At 46.5% G+C, this 20,708-nt stretch overlaps 2 protein-coding genes across 6 annotated transcripts in view; one reads left to right on the plus strand and one right to left on the minus strand.

Moving 5' to 3' along the window:
• KCTD20 (potassium channel tetramerization domain containing 20) overlaps positions 1-4,446 on the plus strand; it is a 29,989-nt gene extending 25,543 nt beyond the window's left edge. For all 5 annotated transcript variants that reach the window (XM_042013407.1, XM_042013406.1, XM_042013405.1 and 2 more), the window contains one exon: positions 1,249-4,446. In XM_042013407.1, the coding sequence (XP_041869341.1) occupies positions 1,249-1,541 (293 nt within the window). In that variant the 3' untranslated portion in view covers positions 1,542-4,446. The remainder of the gene's footprint in view (positions 1-1,248) is intronic.
• Positions 4,447-5,249: 803 nt separating this feature from the next.
• On the minus strand, positions 5,250-20,702 carry STK38 (serine/threonine kinase 38). The gene is made up of 14 exons (XM_042013431.1): positions 20,672-20,702; positions 18,716-18,848; positions 16,141-16,192; positions 15,874-15,996; positions 15,225-15,308; positions 14,367-14,490; positions 13,803-13,957; positions 12,097-12,199; positions 11,480-11,541; positions 10,818-10,935; positions 10,345-10,468; positions 9,549-9,644; positions 9,207-9,301; positions 5,250-8,388 (listed from the first exon to the last, which is right to left on the minus strand). The coding sequence occupies exons 2-14, from the start codon at positions 18,844-18,846 to the stop codon at positions 8,258-8,260; spliced, it is 1,398 nt and encodes a 465-aa protein (XP_041869365.1). The 5' UTR covers positions 18,847-18,848; positions 20,672-20,702; the 3' UTR covers positions 5,250-8,257.
• Between the last annotated feature and the right edge of the window lie 6 nt (positions 20,703-20,708).

Here is a 20,708-nt window from a genome sequence, read left to right on the forward strand (position 1 = left end):
TTTCACCTCTACTGTGTTCCACTGAAATTGGCCAGGAGGCTTAAAAGTTAAAGGAAAGTAAAAAGTACATAACATGTACAAGAAAGACTCATCTCCTTAGGAATAAGTAAACAGGAAACAGGAGTCAAATGCTTCCACCTACTGATCCAAACATTCCCTTAGGGAGCTTACAGAATGCTGGGCCTTATCCTGGGAGACTTTATTATTTTTATAGTAGCTGTGTTTGCTTACAGAATGGCTGGTGCTGTGCAGCACCTGTAGACTGACTACACACAGTGCTGCACCCTCTTGTCAGAGAACCATGGAATTATTTAGGTTGGAAAAACCCTCTGAGATCATTGAGTCCAACCACTAACCCAGCACTGCTAAGCCACATCCACACGTCTTCTAAATCCTTCCAGGGATGGTGACTCCACCACTGCCCTGGACAGCCTGTGAAGGTGAAGAAATTTTCCCTAATATCCAGTCTAAATCCCCCCAGCACAGCTTGAGGCTGTTTCCTCTTGTCCTGTCCCTGTTCCCTGGGAGCAGAGCCCGACCCCCCCCCGGCTGCCCCCTCCTGTCAGGGACTTGTGCAGAGCCACAAGGTCCCCCCTGAGCCTCCTTTGCTCCAGGCTGAGCCCCTTTCCCAGCTCCCTCAGCCACTCCTGGAGCTCCAGACCCTTCCCCAATTCCGTTCCCTTCCCTGGACACGCTCCAGCCCCTCCATGTCTCTCTTGTCATGAGGGGCCCAAAATTGAACACAGCACTCAAGGTGCCTCAGCAGTGCCCAGCACAGGGGGACAGTCACTGCCCTGGGCCTGCTGGACACACCATGGCTGGTACAGCCCAGGTGCCCTTGGCCTTGTGGCCCACCTGGGCATATCTCAGCTCATGTTCAGCCTTGACTCCTCTCATTTTCTCCCCACATAACCTCACAATATCCTCATAGTCTCCTGATTTGTCTGCCCCCTTTTCCTTCTCCTCCTCACTGGCTCATCTTCTGGCACATAGGGATGACCTGCTCCTGGAGCTTTAAGTTTTCTTTCTTGAAGGATGTCCAGCGTTCCAGGACTCCTTTGTAGGGGGAAAGAGAGCAGTCTTTTGCAAGCCAGTAATGCTAAATGTGGGATCTGAGCATTTGTCTACTGAGTTGTGTGTGTCTCACCCTGACCCCACAGTCGTTCCTCCCTGAATGTTCTGGAATCCTACTGGCACTTTGTGAGTCAGAGAGATGCAGTGGAGCTGACTGGCTGTCTGTGTTTCCAGGGTATCCCACCTGCAAAGAGAAGGTGAAGAGGAGGCCCGGTGGACGCTCCGAGGTGATCTACAACTACGTGCAGCGGCCGTTCATCCAAATGTCCTGGGAGAAGGAGGAGGGCAAGAGCCGCCACGTTGATTTCCAGTGTGTTCGGAGCAAATCCCTGACAAACCTGGTCACGGTGGGGGATGATGTTTCAGAGGACCACGAGGTTATAATGCATCACCCCCCACAAGTGGATGAACTGGACAGGCTGAATGCCCCCTTCTCCCAAATGGTTGTTAATGATCTACCGGATTAGTGTGGCTCAGGGTGGAGAATCCTGCTGGATGTGGGAACCTCTCGCCATAGTTTCATCCCAGGTGATGGGACACAGACTCCTGCAAGGTGCTTTATCCTCGTTCATGCTCTTACTACGTTGTCGTATTTCAAGCATGTTAATAAAGAGCCACACTCCGTAGTATTAATTGTGCAATCAAAAGCAACGTCTCCTCAGACAAAAAGAAATGATCTGTTGTTTCTACTACAAAGGCTTGTGGATTGTGGGTGCTCAATATTTTATCTAAACTTCTGAGAGAAGAGCACAAGTGTGTAGAAACGTCTTGTTTGACATGAGAGAGGAAATCCTGGGCATGTCAAGACAAAGCTTTCCTTTACCATTAGGCACAACTTCGTTTTTGTGAGGATCACAAAACATCAAAGCAGGACAGTTGATATTGTTGTCAACCAGCAGAAATGTAGCACAGCGTGACAGCAAAACTCTGAGCGTGGAGGAATCTGTTTGCACTGCCACCTGGCTTTGGATCCAGCGTGGTGTACTGCTGCCCCAGGGAAGCAGGAAGCAGTTCCATAGGAAGCGTATGCCTGTTCACAGGAATCCCCCATCTGTACTTCTCCATGAGATGGAATCACTGTTTTTAGGGATGTTTTCTGTTAAGTTCAGTAAAATGAGTAGATCATGCTGAAGGAAAACCCAAAAGAGACTGTAGCTGATATTTTACCAACAAAGTAAATCTGTTAATAGCCAAATAGATGTAAGAAGCTTTCTAGAAGTGACTGTGCATGCTGAAGACTTTGAGTTGTCTTCTCCATCCCCCTGCTAAGACAAATAAAGCCAATGGAGTAGCTCCCAGTTTACTACCTGAGTAAAATCCTTGGTCTCATCAACCTTAGTCAGTCAGAATTGCTGTAGACTCTCCAAGGAGCTGCTGCTGCAGCTTTAAACAGCCAGCTACTTTCTTCCCAATTTGGAATTGACTGGACCATTTTGCTGTCAGGCAGGTAAGAAATACCAATAGTAAACCAGCCCTCAGTAGGGAAAATGCACATACCTGGGAACAACTCTCCTTTGCTCCTCTGAGTGTATTATCCTGACCTAGGTAAGGCTCTGGGAATTTGGGTTCAGGGCCAACAAAGCTGTGACTGTGAGAACAGGCACCCTCCAGGCTGGTTTAGCTCGGGTAGATTGGAGCCTCCCTGGTCCTGCTCCTGCAGCACTGAGTTCCCTGTAGGAGTTAGAAGTAGGAATTCCCTGTAGGAACTGTCTTAACCCCTGATGAGCACACACTGAGCTCAGCACTGCCAGCCGAGCTGAGGGCACCCAGACCAGGGCTGCCTCACAAAGCCATCCCTTCTGATGGCTGTGTAAAGGCTCTGTGCATGCAAATCAGAGTTTTTAAACTTGCTGCTGGTGCAAAGAAAAGCTGAAACCATTCAAGAAGAAAGAGAGGGACAGCTCCTCACAAAGCTGGTTCAGGTCAGTGCTGCTCTGGCAGTGGTGTTGAAACCTGGATCACTTGGGTGTTGAGTTACCTGATCAGACTTGGCAAAATTGAGGTGTAGGTATCAGTCTGGCCCTAGGAAGTTTAATCCTTTTTTTGGCGGGGCTGCAACATCAAGCAAATTTGTATTGTTTTCCTGACTGCCAAGTGCATGGTGGGTTGAGCGGTGAAGTTTGCTGCTGGTTGCTGCTAAGGTGTTTGTGGTTTTCAGTGCAAATAACAAGATCAAGCAGAAAATTTTAGTTGCAAGTAACAAATCTCTGCTAAGGCACATTTTAGTTTCCATTAGTAAGGATACAGGTTCCATTCTCTCGGTGTTTCCATTCTTAGCTTCTTTCCCAAGTGCAGCAAATTGATTTCTCCTAAAAAGAAGTGCCTATGGGAAGATTTCAGGACCTCCTAAGAGTCCCAGGGGTTCAGATGCCCAAATTCCACTTGACTACTTTTGAAAACCCCTCTCTGTGTGTCACTGGGTCAGTAGAGAGAAGTGTCCTTTGGTGCCTGCACAGAGCTGGGGTGATGTGCAGACACTCCGTTACTGCTCCAGATGAATTGCTGTTGTGTAGTAGAGAAAGGAAGACACATGGACCATGAACCTCCACCAGGGGCCAGACCAACCCCATTCCTTGCCCTGGTGATGAGCTGTTCCCCCAGGACAAATGGAAGCACTGGTGAGCCCAGCAGTGGTGGAACTTGTCCCTAGACCCCAGCAGTGATGGCCCCCAGGCCCTGTGATTATGTTTTTCAGTGTGTATTTATTTTCCCAGCAGTCAGGTTTAATTAATTGAGTGTTGGTATTGCCCAGCTGAGCTGGAATTGGAGGTTCCACACATTCTGCTCTAAGAACTGAAGTGTTGGTGGTGTTCAGAGCTCCTCCTCAGGACTGTGTCAAGACATCAGGTGCTGAGAGTTGCACCTCGATGGCACCTTTTGGGATCTGACAGCTAAGGTACCATGTCCAGCCAAACTAAATCCCAGTGGGTGTGTCCCTGAGCCCAGGCTCAGCTCGGCCTCTGGAAGAATTCAGACAGTTTATTAAACTGCGCCAGGCCCTCTCGGGAGTTACAGACTGTCAGTGCCTGTAGGAGCTTGTGGTTCCCTGTGCAATCAACTGGACCTTCAGCATGGGATGGAGAGACCCAGCTCCCATGATTTCCATGCAGTTTTTACCACTCACCCCCTGAGTTTATTGGCTTTCCCAAGTAATTATTCATTTTGGATTTTAAATTTTGTTAGTAGAGTGAGTTCCATTGGAACATTGAATCAAATTTTAAGTGTGTTTGCTTTTCCTCCTCTCATGCTCACCTACTTCAAGTACAAGGTCAACTTCTGTCTTACTCTAGATGTACTGAAGTGCTCCCTGTGCTGTGTATGAACCCCAGATGTATGGTCTCTTTTCTGTATTAAAGTATAAATTATATGTGACTTGTTTGCCCCTTTAAAAATTGTTTTAAATGTGGAGTAGAAGAAGTCAGGGCACAGAGAGCTATGAGGTTTCATCTCCTTGCTTCATAAAGTGGGTTGTGATTCCAAAGTCTTAGGAGTAGTTTGGCATCAGCCAGAGCCTGGTTTGGCAGGGAAGTGTTCCCACCATTTGTGCTGAGAGGACCTCAAGGTTCACTTCATCCCTACATCTGATTGCAGTGATGTTCTAAAGAAAGCACAAACACTCCTTGACCCACAAACTGCAGCATCTCTCACAAGCCCCAGTCTTTTTGGTCAGGGCTATGAAAAGTGCTCTCCACTTCTACCTACTTGTCTTCAGAAAGCAGCTTTGGAACAGGTCTTCAGCCTTGGATGTACTTCCAGGCTTCTCTTGCTGAAGCTTGGGGAAGGGCACTAAGAGTTTGAACAAGGTGAGATTTGTGTGAGACCTCACAGCGTCTTCCACTATCTGGAGGGGCTACAAGAAGGACTCTTCATCAGGACCTGGACAAGGGGGAATGGCTTCCCACTGCCAGAGGGCAGGGATGGATGGGATACTGAGAAGGAATCCTTCCATGTGAGGGTGGGGAGGCCCTGGCACAGGGTGCCCAGAGAAGCTGTGGCTGCCCCTGGATCCCTGGAAGTGTCCAAGGCCAGGCTGGACATTGGGGCTTGGAGCAGCCTGGGATGGTGGAAGGTGTCCCTGCCCAGGGGTGGAACTGGAGGACCTCTAAAGTCCATTCCAACCCAAACCATTCCAGGATTCTCTGATTCCTGTTTATAAAACACAACATACCACCAAGTGTGTTTACTAAGAGGATTTTATTTACACAACACAACGAGATTGCTCCATAAAAAGTGGACTACCACCTGCCAAATTTTACAGTGCAACTTTGTAACAGCTTTTAAATATTTACAGAACACTTTTTCAACTTGGAGGTTAAGGCAGAGTCAGGGCACAGTGATAAGAAACACTCAGCTTTGTGCTAGGCATGATACAGAGATGAACTGGCAGCATAAGATGTTCAGATCCATTGGAAATTCAGATTGGAATTACTTCTAGAAATCCAGCAACTGCAGCTTAAAAAAAAAAAAGAGGTAAAAGATACTAACAACCTCAAAACACAAGAAAAATTAAAAATGTTTGGCTACCATGGGAGATGTAACAGGCATACACAATCCTTACTGTTAGCAGTGAAGTATGGATCCTGGGAAGGAGACACTGTAGGAGACACTTTTTTCCCTAATGTTGGTGAAAAACTGGAACAGGAAGCAGGCTTACAATGCACCTGGGATACAGAACCTCCTGCTGCAAGGTGTGTCCAACAGGACTGGATTCAAAGATGTCCAACTTCTGCTGGAAGACAACAGGAGTGAGGTACCCAACTGCTCCTCGTGCCTTTGAAAACTTCACCTTGAACTCCAGTGACACACCTGAGGGGTCCCACTTCAAACACAGCACTAAAAATGCACAATATACAGTACTAGACAGTTGGTTTTTCACAGCAACTTACCACAACTTGAAATTGTTTAGCTTCCTCGTCTTTGGTATTTATAAATAAAGATGCTGGTCCCTTTCAGTAAAGGGCTAAGAATGCAGCTATTATCTCAAAATCATTTGTTCTGAATCCACAGCAGCTTTAAAAGATTTTGATTTTTGTTTTTATTTTAAGGCAGTAACTAAGCTGTTAGGAATTGAAAAAAAAAAAGGCCTTCTATTAATTCCAATAGTTTATAAGGCAACATTTTCAAATGGCTAGAAGAAACTGCAGGATAAGGATGGAACAGTTTGAGAAGTTGGTATCAGTCCTTCATGCAAAGTCAAAAGGAAGCAGAAGGTGATCTAGGGACGAGTTGATAAAAGCCTGATCCTTTCAGTCATTCCTTCCATTAGCCCTTATTAATCCAAGTGAGCCCTTCTGACTACAGAGATCCTGGGACTTCTAATTAAGGCCAGTTTTGCATTTCAGCTTGGTAGGATCCAACTGCTGTCGAAACTGCTTATGGCAAGTCATAAACTCGTAGGACATGTACAAAAAGGACAGGGGTGGTGAGGGGAGGACCCTGACGAGTTCTGTACAGTACTGGCAGTCCCCCATCAGTCCTTTGGGATGGCACTCGAGTCAAGAAACATCTAGGTAAACATTCCCTAAAAGCACCTATGTAAAAAAAAAAAAAAAGTTCCACTACAAATCCGTTTTGTTTCATTTTCTAATCAAGAAAGTCAGGACTAAACAGACCTGGAAGCCTTTTTCTTCCTGTGAGACATCCCTGGAGCTTTGTCTTGTCTGTACTCCGGAGTTAGTGTTCAGCACCAAGAGAAGTTTGCAGGAATCCAAGACAATTGGAATTGAGACATGCTTTTAGAAACCTCATTGAATTCTGTTTTTAATATCTGATTGTAAATTCCAGACTGGAACCAGGCAGGTCCAAGGGTTAATGCCACCTGCCCCTGGAAGTGCAGCGTTAACTACAAACGGGCACAAAGTGGAGCTCGTGGTTAGTAAAAGGAATTAGGAAAAGCTCAGCCAAGGCAGAATCCTCCCTCCCAAAATGCTGTCATGTTCTGAGAGAGGCTTAGGCAAGGAAAGGCACTTTGGGGCTCTCCTGGAGAAATCCTGATCAGAACTGAATGTACTTTTATAAATTAGAGTAGGCAACAATCAGTGAGTGGACATGGTGGGTTCCACTGCCCCTAAAGTGACCCCATGAGGCACCATCCGTGGAAGACTCCGGGTACAGACGGTACAGCCAGGACAGCAAGAGCAGCTCTGGGAGGGAACACCAGGCAGGCCTCCATCAGCAATATTCTGATCCTGTTCTGCTCAAAACCAACAGCAAAAAGGCCACAGAAGATGGGGTTTTGCCTTTAAACCACTGAAGATGCAGCAGAGCTTAAAGGTGGCTAAGAAACAGCAGCAGCTGGCCTGGGGAGCCTCCAGGCTGGCCCAGCTGTGCACAGTTTGCCCACTGAGGATCAGGTTCATGGAATTTCCCTCCCTCTGCTCTAATTCCAGACCCACTTCTGTGACCAGCTGTAGTTTATCTGCATTGTTTATGGATCCATCCTGACATACAGTAACCAAAATCTCGGTGGAGGAAATGGCCCATTTCTCCTCTATTCAGGAAAAAGTGTTGCAAATTTTTTTAATTCAGAAAAAATATTAAATGGCTTGAGGGTCACTTAGTACCAAAAGTAAAGTGCACCAGAACTGGAGGCCACAGCAACAGAGCTGAGACATGCTATTGAAGAGGTTTCCAAGGAGCATTATAAAAACAGCACTACAAAGTAAGGTTAAGGCAATCCGAGTTGTGTCCTTCTGCTAGACAGTTTCCTGGAGAGTTGTGTGTCTCAAGCTTCAATTATTGCTTTGTTTCCTCTGTCCTGGAGTCCTCAGCTACTGGGCAAACAGTGCTGGCAGAATTGGCAGAGTGAGTTTGTCACTTAATGCAGGACTGGATGCAGTCCTGTAGAATCCCGTGCTTTGCAATGCCAAAGGGAAGGTTTGCTCTCATCTCCTGAGGGACTGGACAGTCTGGCAAAGAATATAAAAAAACCTCTTGCTCCTGAAGCAGCAAAAGGTGCTGGCAGCAGAGATGATGCAAACCTGTGGAATTTTTCAATGGCACAGGAAAAAAAAAAAATCCTTAATAACAACCAGGTTGGGTAAGAAAACAGGGTCCTGAAGTCTTCTTCAAGAGTTGATAGCCCTCAAGTTTTCTTTAAAAAAAAGAACAAGTTCTTTTATGGGTATAAACCCAAAGTACAGCAACAGAATTCCACGGCTCAGAAGTCCCAGGTAAAGCTGTGTTACTTCCCTCCTTTCATATAGGATGGAATTGCTCCTCGGGCCGTCAGGCCCTCGAAACGCTTGTAGGTGTAATTGATAAAAACCCAGTCTTTGTTCTTGTAGTCAGTCTCTGGGTGGTTGCTTGTTGCCACTGGGAAGACACAGAAGAAATGGAATTATCCTTTGGAACTGCAGAGTTTGTTTTCATACAAAACACTGGATGTGGAATAAGGCAGAATGTTTCTAAAGGAAAAAATATCATAAATGCAGGATCCAGCTCTGTGCTTCAACCCCAGGAAAGAACTGCTGGGACAGGACACGGCACAAGCGTTTTAAATTAAAGGGGGTAGATTCAGACCACATAGAAAGAAGAAATTTTTTACAGTGTGGGCTGTGAAACGCTGGCACAGGTTGCCCAGAGAGGTGGTGGATCCCCCAATCCCTGGAAGTGTTCCAGGCCAGGTTGGACAGGCTTGGAGCAACCTGAGATAGTGGAAGGTGTCCTTGCCCATGGCAGGGGGTGGCACTGGATGAGCTTTAAAGTCCCTTCAAACCCAAACCAGTCTGGGATTCTGTTTTTAAACTCAAGGAGCAAATGTGTGACTATGCTGTGTTCCTTTAGAGATTCACACCAAAACATCCCCTTCAGTTCCACCCTTCCCTACTCCTACTCCAAGTGCCAGCAGGAATTAGCACCGAGGGGAACTTGCAGCATTGGGCTCCCAGGCCCTGCTGGGATTTGAACTTTCTGGAAGCTCTACTGCTTCTGAGAGCTGCCCTTTCTCAGACAACTCCCACATCATTTACAAGCCTGCATCTCCTGGAACCCACATTCCTGCACCACAAGGCTTCCAAGCTATTTGGTCATGATAAAAAAAACCATCAGCATCTAGTAAGATCTGACTAACAGGAAAGATTATTCTACAGGAGAAGAGGAAGGTTTACAGAGATAATCAAACAATCATTTACCTGTTGGTTTAAGGATATCAGATTCTGGAAATTCATCAAAGTTTGAGGTATCATCAATGCTTTTAATTTCTGTTGAAATCGCAGCAGGTCTCTCTCTGCCAAGAAGAGCAGATGGAGCATTGAGATTTCAAAGACAGACAAAGCAGGATTCAGCCACCTTCCATTTCTTAACAGAATCAAGACTGAAGGTACCTAAACCTCAGCAAGCTTCAGGTAGAGAACAAAAGGCTCTCACCCACAGCTGGATATGATAAATTCCAGTCAGCTGCTCCCTGCTGCAGACCAGGGCTGGCCTCAGCAGTCCCTAGAGAAGAGCAGTTGCTTTTTTGCAAAGCATCTTACCTGATGTGCTCCCAATCAACCCCTTCAAAGAATGGGTTACTCTTTATTTCCTCCACACCAGATGCACCAATTCTGTGCTCCCATTCACAGCAAAATCTGGGATGGAAGGAAGAATGAAAATGAAGGGAGAATGAAAACGAAAGCATTCCATCCAGAAATGGAACAGCTTTCTGAACTGATACTGCTACAGTTTCTTAGCAGATAAATGGAGCAGACTAAGAACTCCCACAGCAAAACCAACACACAAAGTTATGTTTAGGAATGTCGTGTCCAATGCCACAGTTAAGATGTGCTATTCCTTCACAACAGGATAACGTGACCTTTCTATTTCAGGACCAGAGTAGAGCAGAACGTATAAAGCCTAAAAAGCCAGACATTTATATTTCTGTCCTGAGAATAGATAATGAAGTACAAATGAGTCAGCAGGCACTGGGGTGCATTTGTATGCTCCAGCGCATACAAAGGCAAAATCACTGCTGTTGTAAGAAGTCAGCTCTGTCAAAAGGATTGAACTTGCTTCCATGAGAAGCTTGCAGGCAAAATAAGGGGCAGAAACATTTTGCCAGAGTAGTAGCACTTCCATGGGAGCTCCTTTTTAGCACAATTTAGTCAGGGAACCACTAAATGGCCTGAGAGACTAAAGTATTGGAAAAGGGAGTTCAGCATTTGATGCATGTATGTAACAGTTCGTAGCATCAGGGTTTTTCCATGTGAAACAAGCCGTGAGAGGCACAGAATACAGAGACAAGACAAGAAAATTAGTGCTGTATTAACTGACAAACCATGGGGCTGGCACCTTAAAATAAGATCCTTTGCTTTATCAGAGATTGGAACTTCTGGAGGAAATGTCAGGGTCTCCTTCCAGTTCATCACTTTCTTATATGTCTCTTGAGGAGTCTCGGAACAGAATGGTGGATAACCTGAAAAGAAACAAAAATATAATCTTGGGTCAAGCAAAAATAATTCCTGAAGTCAGAACACACCTGACAGACCAGGCAAGGAGTGGATGCTGTGAGAAGCTGACCCCAAGCACAGAAACAGGCTGCCCAGAGAAGCAGTGGCTGCCCCAGCCCTGGAAGTGTCCAAGGCCAGGTTGGATGAGACACAGAGCAACCTGGGATAGTGGAAGATGTCCCTGCCCCTGGCAGGGGGTGGCACTGGATGAGCTTTGAGGTCCCTTCCAACCCAAACCAGTCTGGGATTCTATGAGCACAGCTGATGTCCTGCTCCACCATTCCCACCTACATCCCTGCCCTGCACGTCCCTTACCAATCAACATCTCGTACATGATGACCCCCAGGGACCACCAGTCACACAGCTTGTTGTATCCAGTCTGCATGAAAACCTCAGGAGCAATGTAATCTGGAGTTCCCACCGTAGAAAAAGCCTGGAACGAAGACCATCAGTTACACATCTGTAGGGAAAACTGCCTGATGCAGAAATGGGAATTTAAACAGCAGTGGTTATTTTGAGAAAGACACCAGATTGTCTCTGAGAACCCTTAGCAAAGGTGTTTAAAGCCTTTCTTCCAAGATACATAGAGACAAAATCAACATCTTCATGTGAAGGAGTCTTAAAATAGCATCAGGAAAATGGGGAAGGGTATCACTGTCCACATACACCTTGGAATGGGTCAGCAGCCCTTTGTTAGATTGGAAGTGGCAAGAACTGATAGTTTTGGCTGGGAGACTTCAGCTCCCCATGTAAGTAATTACAGCAGTGCTGTCTCTAGCACATATGTCACCAGCTGTTCAGCAGATGGATGAAGGACAAACTAGAGTCATTCCTCTTCTTTTTAAAAAGTGCCTGAATCTTTTCCTTTCAGGATTGTCCAGAACTCTGAGATGCATTAAAAATTTCATGTAAATCCATGTTCCATTTGGATGCAACACCTCAGCAGGAACATTTCCAAGCAGGTGGAACCTACTTACCAACTGCCGGCGATTCCTCTTCCAAGTCTCTGCTTTCCTTTTGGAATTCATGTTCTGGAAAGCTGAAGGAGATTCAATAGCTGGGACTGAATCCTGCTGGTCACCCAAGATATTTTTACCCCCAAGCCATTTCACTAAAGATCTCATTTAAGATGTGTGCCAATACCCCAAACCTAAACCTCCCAACTTCCAAACCTATGAAATACAGGCAACATCTAATCAAGCCTTTCATTAGCACACCACACTTTCAGGGTTTATGTAACCCCATGATCCAAGTTATTCCCCTCGAGAATAATCCTGGATACTCAGAGATTGTGCTGGTTTATTCATTTCAGTAACACTTGAGAGCCAGCCAGCAGCTCCCAACTCACTGAGTTCTCGCTTTATTACACATGCACAGGGCTACAGCAGAGTCTGTTTCAGAGACAAACTTCTGGAAATGAAAATGGGTTTAAAGTAACTGAAATTATTTTTATTTTACAGAAAATTAAAATCCACCTCAAGATGTTTAAGTTCATTATTAGACTCCCTACTGCAGCCATACCCTCACACTGAAATCAGTTGTGTCAGGCACCAAGAGCAACCACCCAGATACCCTTTGGAGCCAAAGAACTTACTGAAGTCACTGGGAAGACTGTGATTCAAGTTCCTGTAAAATTCTGTCCTGTGGGCTTTCTTCAGTCCAGTACACAGACCAAAATCTGAGAGTTTCACATGGCCCTAGAAATAAACAAAAAACCCAAAATCCAAAACCAATATAAAACATTATCATAGTAAATTACAGCATCAGCAAGGTTGGAAGAGAACCCAACACCACCATCAGCACCTCTGAATGATGTCCCCAAGTGCCACATCCAGATGCCTCTTGAACACTTCCAGAGACTGTGACTCCACCACCTCCCTGGGCAACTTATTCCAGTGCCTGACCACCCCTGCATGAAAAAAAATCTAGTATCTAATCTGAACCTCCCAAGCACAACTTAAGGCCAATTCCTCTCTTTCTTTTACTTGAGACATGGCAGAAGAGCCTGACCCACTCCTGGCTGTGCCTTCCTGTCAGGGAGAGCAAGAAGGTCCCCTCTGAGCCTCCTTTTCTCCAGGCTGAGCCCTCCCAGGTCTCTCAGCTGCTCCTGGTGCTCCAGCCCCTTCCCCAGATCTGTTCCCTTCTCTGGACATACTCGAGCCCCTCAATGTCCTTTGCCTTCCTTGTTTAGCCTAGCACTGGATGTGTGCAGGGAATGAAGCCATCAATGCTTCCATTGCTACTCCACAGAGAAAGCCCAGTGACCATTTACTGCAGGAAACCTCTGCTCTGCAAGTTCCCAACCATTTCAGGGTGAAAGGAAACGTCTCCAGAGGCAGCTGCAGTCCCTGGGTTGTGTATTGGCCCCAGGAGATAAAAAACACCCTCAGTTCAGTGACTGAATCTGTCCTGGTGCATAACATCACCACACTGACTGTGTGCAAGTTTTAGAAGTGTATATATAATATATATAGTATACATCCTTTTCAAAGTTCTAAATGTATTCATGTCTAGATGTAAACATCCTGAACTGGACACTCTGCTTGGAGAAGCTGTGGCTGCCCCAGCCCTGGAAGTGTTCAAGGCCAGGCTGGACAGGGCTTGGAGCAACCTGGGATAGCAGAAGGTGTCCCTGCCCAGGGCAGGGGATGGTACTGGATGAGTTTTAAGGTCCTTTCCAACCCAAACCATTCTGGGATTCTGCAGTAATTCCAACAGTGCATTACATGGTAGTGGGAAAGTCATTATTTACTGCTGGCTAACTCTTTCCAAGCAAGCTTGATTTTAGGCAAACTTGGAGTGAGCAATAGGAGGATACTGAAACAATCAGGCTTTGTGCAAAGTGCCTGCAATAACCAGGTAGCCTGGCCAGCCCTCAGGAACACACCCTGGTCCCGAGGGAGATTCTCCATCCTCCATCCTCAGCCTGGCTACTGGAACAGCCACATCCTTCACGTTTGGTACAACCAGAGCTGGCAAGTGGGAGTGTAACAGATGTGAGAGCAAAGGGAAACAGCTTTGCCTAAGAGGGAACTGAAACCACGTGCTCTAAACTGCATCTGAAATAGCCAAAAATAGTTTAAACAGCTGTCAGAAGAGCTGAAGGTCTGAGTGGAGCTGGGGTCTTTCCTGGCTTGGGAATTTTCCCCGGTAATTTGGCAGAGATGCCCTAAAAAGCTGGAAGGAACAGGGCTAAATAAAGAAGCACCATCTTCTTCCACAACTGTCAACACCACTTCAGGTCAATATGAACAATCACAAGGCCTGTTTGCTCCTCCCCAGCCAGTGGCCAGTCCATACCTTGCTATCCAGGAGGAGGTTGTCCGGTTTTATGTCCCGATGGATGAATCCCAGTTGATGGATGGAGTCGATGGCGAGCACGGTCTCAGCGATGTAGAACTGCGTCTCCTCTTCTGTCAGAGTGTCCTTCTTCATCAACAGTGTCATCATGTCACCTGGAAACCCCCCAGAGGTGAACACACGGGCTCCACTCTCACTAATTTTTAAGACTTTTATAGAAAAAAAGCTATTTCTGCTGCATTCAGCTAAAACCAGCAGGTTAGAGCTTGCCAAACCTGGATATGCTGTGACTCTATAGACAGCCAGGGCACAGCTAGGGTAGGAACTAGAAGAATATTAAAGCCAAGTTTAAATACCTCTAGCTCAAAGACCCAAACAGGAAACCTCAAGCCTGCCCAAACACCTCAGTACCCCACAAAGCAGAAATCTTGTTCCTCACAGACGTACAGTCCAAACACCACTGCAGGGCACCCACGTGCACTCCAGTCCCAGACTGCATTTGTAACGAAGAAATTAGCAATCCCCAAACAAAAGGGGAGCAGCCCTTGCATTCCAGAGAGCTACCTCCAGGCAGGAACTCCATGATCAGGTAGAGGTTTAGCTTGTCCTGGAAACTATAGAACATCTTCACAACCCACAAGCTGTCTGCCTCCACCAGGATGTCCCGCTCCGCACGGATGTGGCCAACCTGGACAGACACAGTGCATTGGATTAGTTTTATTAAATGCATTTATTTCACAGGCAGCTCAACTATTATTCTGAACAGCATCAAATGCTGAGAAGACAGCAGTCAAACTTCTGCACAAAGGCAGAAATACTGTCAGAACTTCAGCATATGATTGATTATGTACATGTATTTTATACCTATTATATATACACCTATTATTATTATTATTTACATTATATATAAACCTACCTATTATATAAATCCTACCTACAAAAATCTCAATTCTTTACAAATACACCTAACCATTAGATCTCTTTATGAAAACACAAGAGCTCCATCCCAGTGCTCAACAAATGATTGTGCCAGATCATTATATATCCAGAAATACTAGCAAAGGAAAGCCTTAAAAATGTTAAATGCTGCTGCTTTATGTCTCTGAGTCTAAATTCCAGCAGTTGTATCTCTTTGATATTTATATCTGATCCTGTAAGTCATAAATGCAGTAAAACAGTGGCCTTCAAGTCTGCATTGAATCATTTGCACAGGACTTTGTGTTGAAGGAGCCCACTAGAAAACAAGTCCTTGTGAATCCAGAGATTTTTCTGATTTATTTCCTTTACAAGAACAGAGGTTAAAAAACCCCAGAATTTTTAGCTACTAAACGTAAAGCACAGATGCCTGTTCCTCTTCTGCACACACCACAGCGACCTCCCAGAGTGATCCAGGGTACAATTCCTGCTCGGGGTGCTCCTCACCTGCTCCTTCTCAAGCATATCAGCTTTGCGTAGGATTTTCATGGCGTAAACGTGCCCCGTGTCCTTCTTCTGGACCAGTCGCACCTGGGGGCACACAAAGATTGGATCAAATCCAGCATTCCCAGCAGAACTCTTGACAAAGTTGGGTGTCAAGGCCTTGGCTTTCATTTCATGAAATCGTCTCAGATTATAAAATACAAGAAGCATTATATGGTGCAAATATAATAATATATAATGGCAAAAAGCCCTGTTAATTCTAAGAGCTGCAGTTATTTTAACAGAGAGGACACTGAGCGATTCACACCTAAAGCAGGTGGTCCCAAGCCCCTTCTCTGAAGGCCACCAGAAGAGACTTTGCAAGGGCCCTCCACCTCTCCCTAAGTCCAGCCTCAGAAATTCACCTTTAAAACCCACTGCAAACCTGTATTTAGCTGCCCATCAGGTCCTTTTCAAATTCATTCCGTTTCCTTGAAAGCACAGGATGTCTCAAACCAGCATTTATTACATAAAAACCCAGCTGCACGTGACCGTTCAGCTCAAATCAATCTGTGCTTGTTATATTTACTTTTTGCTTGTATAAACTAAGCAAGTCTTTACCAAACACCAGAGCCACTTAAAAACACATGTAGTCATTTTTTTCTGGACTCACCTCTCCAAAGGCTCCTCTGCCTATTACTTTTAGAGACTCAAAATCCTCCAGTCCAAGCCTGGTTCTCTTCAGGCGAAGGAACTCCGTTTCCTTTTGTGCATGTGCTGACCTCCTGATTCTTTTCTAGAGTTTAAGAGACCCCAGTGAAAATTCTGCAGGTGGGTTCCATAGGGACCACAGCAATTCCAAGGAAAGATCCCAGATCTCCATTTAGAAAAGAAAATTTCCTGTATTTAAGCATTAAGATAGTTTTTCCATATTCATTACCTCTTCATCTTTTAGGCCTTCTTCTTCCATCATCTGTTCTAGTTTCTTTTGTCTAGAGCAGAGACAAATTAGAAAAATAAAGGTTGAATCATTAACCTTGCTTTTTAAATCAAATTAGAAAAAAAACCAGATTGAACCATTAATATTGCTTCTTAACAAGGTAAACATATCCACAGCCTCTGGCCTGTGCCAGCAAGTTAGAAGTGTAAAGATGTACAGGAGACACTCAGACAGGAAATTAATTTCGAAGAATCTACTATCCAATTTTATAATTCCAACCTTGTCCTCTCTGATTTTAATAAACTAAACCTGCCTTGAGTTTCACAAGTTATTCAAGTGTACATTTTTGCTGCACACAAATACAAATTGAGGAGATCTGGGTTCTGTTCTTGTCTCTCTCTGACAGCTGGGCAAGTCACTTCAGGCCAGAGCCATAATAAACACATAAACACCAAAATTTCACTTATTCCAGGAAGAATTGGTATTCAAACACATTTAAAATTTCTCTGCACCTCAAACTATTCACATGCAAGATGGGAAAAGTTACTTTAGATTTCCTAATCCCTGAGATACTCAAAATATTTGGGAAGAGGAAACTTGTCTGCACATGTTCTCCCCCTTAAAGAATCAGAAATATTTACAGCCTTAATACAAAAGGATTATCTGGGAGAAGAGAAAGGAGGAAGCAAGACTTCAGAAAGGGAATGACTTCAGGGGACACTTGTAATGATTATCCTCTGGAACCTTTTTCCCAGTGCCAGTCATATTAACAGCTGGCTGAACTGGGACTGGTGGTTTGGGACATTACAAATGTACTAAAACATTCCTTCTCTTTCTGCAAGTCATTCTTTGCAAGATCCTCTTCCTGTCTCCTGGGGCTCCCTGCAGCTGCTGCGACGTGATAATATTTGGGGTTATCACTTCCAGAATCGGGCACATTGAAATTGCTTTGCCTTTGCTCAAGTACCAGGGAGCACTGCCCAGTCATCCCAATCCACACTCAAACCAGCAACTCCAGCAGCAAAAGTCTGTGCAATACACAGAATTCAATGGCTCAGCAGGACTGAGTGATGCCAAAGCCATGCTGAAATTCCCCCAAATATCCCTAATAGGCTCAATCTGCACTTCAGGGTACAGTGTCAACACCATTTAAACTCCACATTACACACCCACAGACATCTGTTGTTACAAAAAACATGTAACTCAAAAAGTCCAGTCTGTTTGTTCAGACAAAGTCTTGACCCTAAACAGAAAAAAAAAAAAAGAGATTTGGGGAGTACACAACAGTGCTCATAATAAGAAATAAATTTTAAAGGCAAGAGCTGTGTGAAGAGAAAGGAAGGAATTAAATCAGTGATATTTTTTTCTGCCTGAATTGGACCTCAATCTCTCTTTACTCATTTGAAGCTTTGAAGAAAATATCTTTGCAAGTTAATATTTATTTCTAAATTACTTCCTCATTTCTGCAGCTCTTGTAGTGAGCAGGCAGTGGGGAGCTCCTCAGGGAGCTCATTATGGCTTTGGCAGCAAAGCCAAACCAACACTGAACCATTTTCCAAATTCTGGTTACAGACTCCGTGGCAAGCTGGGACAACAGCACAAGTCCCAGTGCTACAACCTGAGGGTATTCAGCAAATTAGAGGGTTCCAGCCAAAGGGAAGTCACACAGCTCAGTCCAGCCCACTGCTGTATTGGACTGGGGAACTTAAAGAGGTGCCCCAGGTTCAGGTCAGTCACAGGCAGCACTGAGGGACTCCTCACAACACCCCCTCCTTCCACCATCTTCCTGGGGGTCCTGCACATGGATCAGGGCAATCCCAGCACAAACACAGAGAATGGATTGGGAGCAGCCCTGGGAGAAGGACTTGGGGGTGCTGGTGAGGCAAAGCTGGACATGCCCCAGTCCAGAGCCCACTGAGCCCTGGGCTGAGCCCCCGGGGGGGGGGGGGGGGGATTCTGCCCCTGTGCCCAGGTGAGACCCCACCTGCAGAGCTGCCCCAGCCCTGGGGCCCAGCACAGCCCTGGAGCTGCTGCAGCGAGTCCAGAGGAGGCCACGGAGCTGCTCCCAGGGCTGGAGCCCCTCTGCTCTGGAGCCAGGCTGGGAGAGCTGGGGGTGTTCACCTGGAGAGGAGAAGGATCCAGAGAGACCTCAGAGCCCCTTCCAGTGCCTAAAGGGGCTCCAGGAGAGCTGGAGAGGGACTGGGGACAAGGGATGGAGGGACAGGACAAGGAGGAATGGCTTCCCAGTGCCAGAGGGCAGGGCTGGATGGGATATTGGGAAGGAATTCCTCCCTGGGAGGGTGGGCAGGCCCTGGCACAGGGTGCCCAGAGCAGCTGGGGCTGCCCCTGGATCCCTGGGAGTGCCCAAGGCCAGGCTGGATGGGGCTTGGAGCACCCTGAGATAGTGGAAGGTGTCCCTGCCCATGGCAGGGGATGGAACAGGGTGAGCTTTTTTTTCCCAACACAAACCAATCTGTGATTTTATTATTTTTGCTTTGGCTCAAGAAAACTAAATTCATTCAATATAAATTTTGGCTCTTATCCAGTATGGAAGGGAAACAAGAAGGATTTTTACCTCATCTCTCGCTCCTCGTGCTGGGCAATGAGGTTGCTGTAGAAGTTTTCCAACGTCACCTTTGTCATCGTAACTCTCTCCTTGGTGTGGTTACTCATGGACGAGCACGGCGTGGGGCCAGTCATGGCCATGGCTGGTAGGAAAGGAGAAGGGAGGAACATCAAACATTATAAACGACAAAAAATCTTCAAGCAAGAGCCCAAACCCATTAAGCGATGCTGAATCACAGAGTTCAGATTTTAACAACAAATATCATCAGTCTTAAAGAAGTAGGGAAAAGTCTTACAAAATAAAAGGTGCAAGTCAAACTTCCTGTTTTGAACATTTTTGATCTGAAAATTAAAGGGAAGGAAACTTAAGAAACATGATGCCTCAAAAACCACAATTTCAGCCGGTACTGCAAGTTTATTGCTCCAAACACATTGTATCTTTAATGAATGTTCAAAATTCAGGAATATCACACTGAAAAATCTAATCCATGAGTTATTCTTCCCATAACCCCTGCAGAAATAATTCCACCAGTTGCCAACTGGCTCTTCTGCTGTGAAATTTATCTAAATCCTGAAAGTCATCCCAATAAGAGAGCAACTGAGGAAGGAGCAAAATGGGCATTTAGTTGCCCTTAAGCACTTTTACTAGATGTTTTCACACAGAAATTTGGCCAAATCCAGAGGATCCCTGCCTTTGAGCAAGCTGTAGTTTAAAAAATAGCCAAAAATCCAGACCCTAGTGTAAATATCTGACGCATTTATTTCTAAGAAAAATATTTGTATTCAAATTTCTTTTCTATTTCTGAGAATATAGTATGTAAATATTGGTGTGTGGCACCCCCAACCAGTAGCAGTTTCAGTGTATTTGACACCCCAGCTCTGTTTCCTGATATGCATTAAAAAAAAAAAAGATTTCAAATCTACAACTACTGGTTCTCCTGGGCACCACGTAACTCACAGTAAGGTAACAGAGTTTTGCAACTATTACTAGAAATTGCAGACAAAATAGGTGAGACACTTCCCTTTTTTACAACCCTGGGCACTGCCAACACACTCGAATGACTCTTTCTGGCCACTTTTTGCAGATCTTTACGAGGCGTCACCACTGGGCCCTGCAAACCACCTCCTTCCCAGACAGCAGCTACGTGTGCACTGCCTTTACAGATTCCTCGTGAGACGGGAGCTGGTGAGGATCTCCAGCTGGGTGGCTTTTGAGATGGAATTATGTCTTTATGTGAGGTGGAATCATGGCTTTATGATAGCAGCTCAGAGTGACACACACGAGTGGGGGGGTCACAGTCTGCGAGTACGCCTGGATATGGGGTTACACCCCCAGAAATGGGGGGTCGCACCCTGCGGTTGTGAGCGGGAGGTGTAAAAGCCATGGGCGGTTCTCACTTCCTAGAGATCAAACCGGGAGAATTATCTGACAGAAGGAGGTACGGGGAAAAAAAGGGAAGGGGAGAAAAAGAGAAAGTATCGGTGCCAAACCACCTGTTGGTGCTCGGGGTTCCTTCCACGGGGATGGGCGCTCAGATCCCACCGACCACCCCGGGAACCGCGGGACGGAGCGGGGCTGGACGCCCCCGCACCGGGGCTCGACCGGGGGGGAGGTGACACCGGCGTGGCGGCCCCGCGGCCCGACCGGCGGAGGGGCCCGGCAGCATCCCCGGGAGCGGACAAAGGGGGCCCGAGCCACCAACAGAGGCGGAGCCGGGGAACCCCGCCGGCCCCGGGCCCGCAGCGCGGCCACCCCGCGGGAGGGGCACCCGCCGCTGGACGGACCCCGGCCCGCAGCGCCGCCGCCCCCAGCCCCACCGGACCCGACGGCGCCGGGCGGCCGCCCCCGCTCCGCTCCCCGGGAGCGGCAAAGGGCCGGGGGGGAGGGAGGGAAAGAGGAGAGCGGGGAGGGGATGCGGAGCGCTGGGCGGGGGTCGCCCGTGGGAACAAGGAGGGAGCGGCTTACCCGGAGCCCCCGGGAGGGGCGGTAGGAGCTGCAGGCG

Source organism: Corvus kubaryi, unplaced genomic scaffold (genome assembly GCF_017639235.1).
Source record: "Corvus kubaryi isolate FWS band 111438036 unplaced genomic scaffold, C.kubaryi_AGA036_p1.0 split1-37355, whole genome shotgun sequence".
In the NCBI taxonomy this organism is placed as follows: Eukaryota; Metazoa; Chordata; class Aves; order Passeriformes; family Corvidae; genus Corvus; species Corvus kubaryi.